Source organism: Homarus americanus, unplaced genomic scaffold (genome assembly GCF_018991925.1).
Source record: "Homarus americanus isolate GMGI-L3 unplaced genomic scaffold, GMGI_Hamer_2.0 scaffold24922, whole genome shotgun sequence".
NCBI lineage: Eukaryota > Metazoa > Arthropoda > Malacostraca > Decapoda > Nephropidae > Homarus > Homarus americanus.
In genome coordinates, this window is record NW_024722610.1 from 2,052,585 (window position 1) to 2,056,550 (window position 3,966).

Genomic DNA, 3,966 nt, shown 5'->3' on the forward strand with positions numbered 1-3,966 from the left:
GTCTTGTCGCCTCAGGATACATAACTATTATAGTTAAATGACTATATATATATATATATATATATATATATATATATATATATATATATATATATATATATATATATATATATATATATATATATATATACATATATATAACATGATTGCCCAAATAGGCTATATTGTTGCTTCATATTGTTTTAAAAAACCACAATAGTGGATTATGTGTCGCCGTATTGATTCTGAAGATGCCAAGGCATAATTTCTATCAAATATCACCTTATGAAGTATGTTATATACAAAGGACATTTTATAATATTTTTAATATTGCGAACCAATTAAAAAAGGTACAACTTTGGTCGATGAATAATAATTTAATCATTTTAGAGCGACAGAAATGAACAACCAATGATCCTCTTTAAGAATCAGTTAAAACCATCTCAAATGACATCAGTATCTGATAGTTGAAGTAGCGTCAATCATCATCCTTCTTCGGTGACACTAGGCTGTGACAGTTGAAGCTCTGACTGGCAACACCCTTCTGCAGTGACATGGGGCTGTGACATGTGAAGCTCGGACCAACCAATCATAAGTGTTTATTAGGTTTAGCTGACTCTCGGACTGACCAATCGCAATTCTTATGAGGAAAAGCTCAAGCTACGACGGAGTATCGATCTTATTATGCAAGTCTTAAAACGAATCAGTGAGAGCAAACGTGAAAGTAATGAAAAATCAATTAGGTTTTTACGAACTGCCGCCAGATCAAAAATAGCACTTAACATCATAACATGTGCGAATGTGTTGGCTGCCAGCCAAGTGTTCTGCCAACTTGAGTACTCTGCAAAGGAGATTCTCAATATTTTGATAAAATTGTTTCGAAATCATAAGTGTAAAATACGGTTACAACAAAGCACTTGTGTTATTGAACTTAAAACACTCACTCAAGATATAATACAATGGTGTAAATTTCAATTGTCTTGCCAATGGTTACATCCCAAGTCAAACAAAAGAAATGCTTCCAAATCCAAATAAAACTTGTAATACCTTGTCAAGAGCGTTAATGGGAAAATAAGACACTCCAGTATATCTTGAACTAGAAATTTCGAATATATATATATATATATATATATATATATATATATATATATATATATATATATATATATATATATATATATATATATATATATAAATGCAAATAAATCACTGTAGGTGCGCGTGATCCAGGTATATGTTGATAACCACAAGGAAACAAGAAAACACGAAGTTCCCAAGCGCTTTCTTGTAATTCACATCTTCAGGGGTGAGTACAGTCTGTACTCACCCCTGAAGAAGTGAACGATTCTATGATGAAGCATCATCTGATGATGATCCATCCACAGTATGCGGAGAAATACACCGATTTCTTCAGGCGCCATGAATGGAGTTTGGGAAAACGGAGACTGGACGAGAGTGGTGCCTTCCAACAACAGACCGTAAGTGTAGTTGAGGCATCATACGAGGTTTCCCTCGAAATAGCAAAGCAAAAGAAGCCCCATTCAATTGGTGAAACTTTAATTAAGCCATGTGCTTTAAAAATGGTCAAACGGGTTCTTGGAGAGGCAAGTGAACGTAAAATTCAACAAATTCCCTTGTCAAACGATACAGTGAAACGGAGAATTAATGAAATGTCAGATGACATAAAGGAAAAAGTGATACAGGAGATTAAATTATCTCCAACTGGTATGTTTGCAATACAGTTGGATGAATCAACGGACGTGAGTTCTTGTGCACAGCTACTCGTGTTTGTTAGGTATGTTTTCTTGTGTGACATCAAGGAGGAATATCTGTCTGTACACAGCTTGAGACCACCACACCAGCTGTAGATGTGATGGAAAAGCTGTCTTCTTTCTTCACAGCTAACAGGATCAGCTGGGAAAATTGTTGTGGAGTCTGTACGGATGGGGCTCCGGCGATGCTGGGATCAAAATCAGTGTTCCAGAAGCGTGTCAAGGAAGTAGCTCCGAATGCCAAGGGGATCCATTGTGTGATCCATCGTTTTGCACTGGCGTCGAAAACCCTCCCTGGTGAACTTTGCAAGATCCTGGAGGCAGTGGTCAAATGTGTCAACTTTGTGAAAGCTGGAGATCTGAACTCTCGCTTTTTCCAGAACCTTTGTAGAGATATGGATTCAGAGCATGAGGCCCTCCTCTTTTACTCCAAAGTGCGCTGGCTTTCCAAGGGCAATGTTGTGGATCGAGTGTTTGAACTTCGGGGAGAGCTTAAGTTGTTCCTGGAAGTGCAAGGGAAAGATGATCTATTAAGTCACTTCAATGAGGTGTTGTGGGAGCCACGTCTTGCATATTTAGCAGATATATTTGAGCAGCTAAACAGGCTGAATCTCAAGCTGCAGGGCAAGGACAGAAATGTGTTTCACCTCATGGATTGTCTTCGTGCATTTCTTGCCAAGCTCCAGAAGTGGCAAAGGAAAATCAATGCAGGAAAGGTTGCCATGTTTGAGAATCTTTCAACTGTTCTTGATGAGAATGAAAATCATCTGCTTGACCCATCACTCAAAACTGAAATCACTCAGCACCTGAAATCCTTGGAAAGTGAGCTCAAAAAGTATTTCCCAGAATTCGAGGAGGAAGATGGGAAATTGGTGAGGAATCCCTTCTCTGGCACTCTTGATATTGCTACCATTCTCATTGATGTTCAGGACGAATTTCTTGATCTCAAGAATGATTCTGCTGCCAAAGATCTCTATGAAGAAAGATCTCTGACTGTATTCTGGTGCTCAAGGTATCAGTCATATCCAAAAGTTAGCGAGATTGCACTTCGAGTCCTCTTGCCTTTTTCAACTACCTATTTATGCGAATCTGGTTTCTCCACCCCTCTACATATAAAGAGTAAAAGCCGGAACCGACCGGATGTGGACCCGGACATGAGATGTGCATTGTCAGTGACACAACCTCGGATCAGTCACCTGACTGAAAGGAAACAAAGTCAACCATCCCATTGAGCTGTGACAAAATATGCAGAGGTCATATGAACTTTTTCCCAACCAAATTCAAGTTTGCTGTGAGGCTTGTCTAGTAGTCACTCTAGTCTAGTGACGTCAGTTAGTCAATCATGTAAGTCTATCAAAATATAAGATAATGATGATTGCCAACCTTGAAATAAAATAATGGTATTTTCTTCATCTGCATTTTATTTTTCAACATTATTTGTGGGGAGAAAAATGAAGGAGGCCACGAGGATGTTGAAAATTCCTCAAGGGGGGGATGGGGTGAAAAAGGTTGAGAACCATTGGGTTAGGGTATGATAAGTTATATTATAAGTTATAAGATTAGCTTAACATACACCGGTAATGGGAGGGGGGTAGTAACTCAAAACTCGTTATTTCCGATAGAAATGGAGGTCTAAATCGTTCACAACACATCGCAAACCACCAGAAAAAAAAGTCTGCATGTCTAAATACAGGGATGACCAAAACTTAAAATTTACCCAATATAACCTATCTCGAATCGAGGCATCCAAATACTTATGGTAGTTAAAGTAAAATTTTACCCATTAATTAATAGGTTCATTAGTGAATCATCAAAACAATAACAGAACTATGTTGTCATGTGTACCTAGCATCAGGCATTCTCAAAACAAAGGCCAGACAATGTCAATACTTCTAAATTGACTCGTATCTTGATCCGTGAGACGCCTGCAAGGAAGGTGGTGACGTCAGTGCAAATGGCGGCACTGTTTCTAGAGAAATAAGCTTATCTCGACTATTATAGCAGGACCTTAAACTTTAATTGCAATTGTACTGTATATACCGTTTCACTCTACGAACGTGGCACAGTGTATTTCTTGTGTTTACCCAGAACCGACAGCTCGTCCATTCTGTTGCATAAGTTTGACGTTTTATGGGGTCATCAGCTTCTCGAGGGTCGCCTTATCAAACAGAATTAATCAGCTATAAAGAAGGTAAAAGTTAATATATTTCTTTTG

General features: G+C 38.2%; 2 protein-coding genes across 2 annotated transcripts; both read left to right on the top strand.

Moving 5' to 3' along the window:
• Positions 1-1,331: 1,331 nt before the first annotated feature.
• Positions 1,332-1,847, top strand: LOC121862958 (protein ZBED8-like). Its single transcript, XM_042361413.1, has one exon. The coding sequence runs from the start codon at positions 1,332-1,334 to the stop codon at positions 1,845-1,847; it is 516 nt and encodes a 171-aa protein (XP_042217347.1).
• An 89-nt stretch (positions 1,848-1,936) lies between these two features.
• On the top strand, positions 1,937-3,732 carry LOC121862959 (SCAN domain-containing protein 3-like). Its single transcript, XM_042361414.1, has 2 exons — positions 1,937-2,746; positions 3,601-3,732. The coding sequence occupies exons 1-2, from the start codon at positions 1,937-1,939 to the stop codon at positions 3,730-3,732; spliced, it is 942 nt and encodes a 313-aa protein (XP_042217348.1).
• Positions 3,733-3,966: the final 234 nt, after the last annotated feature.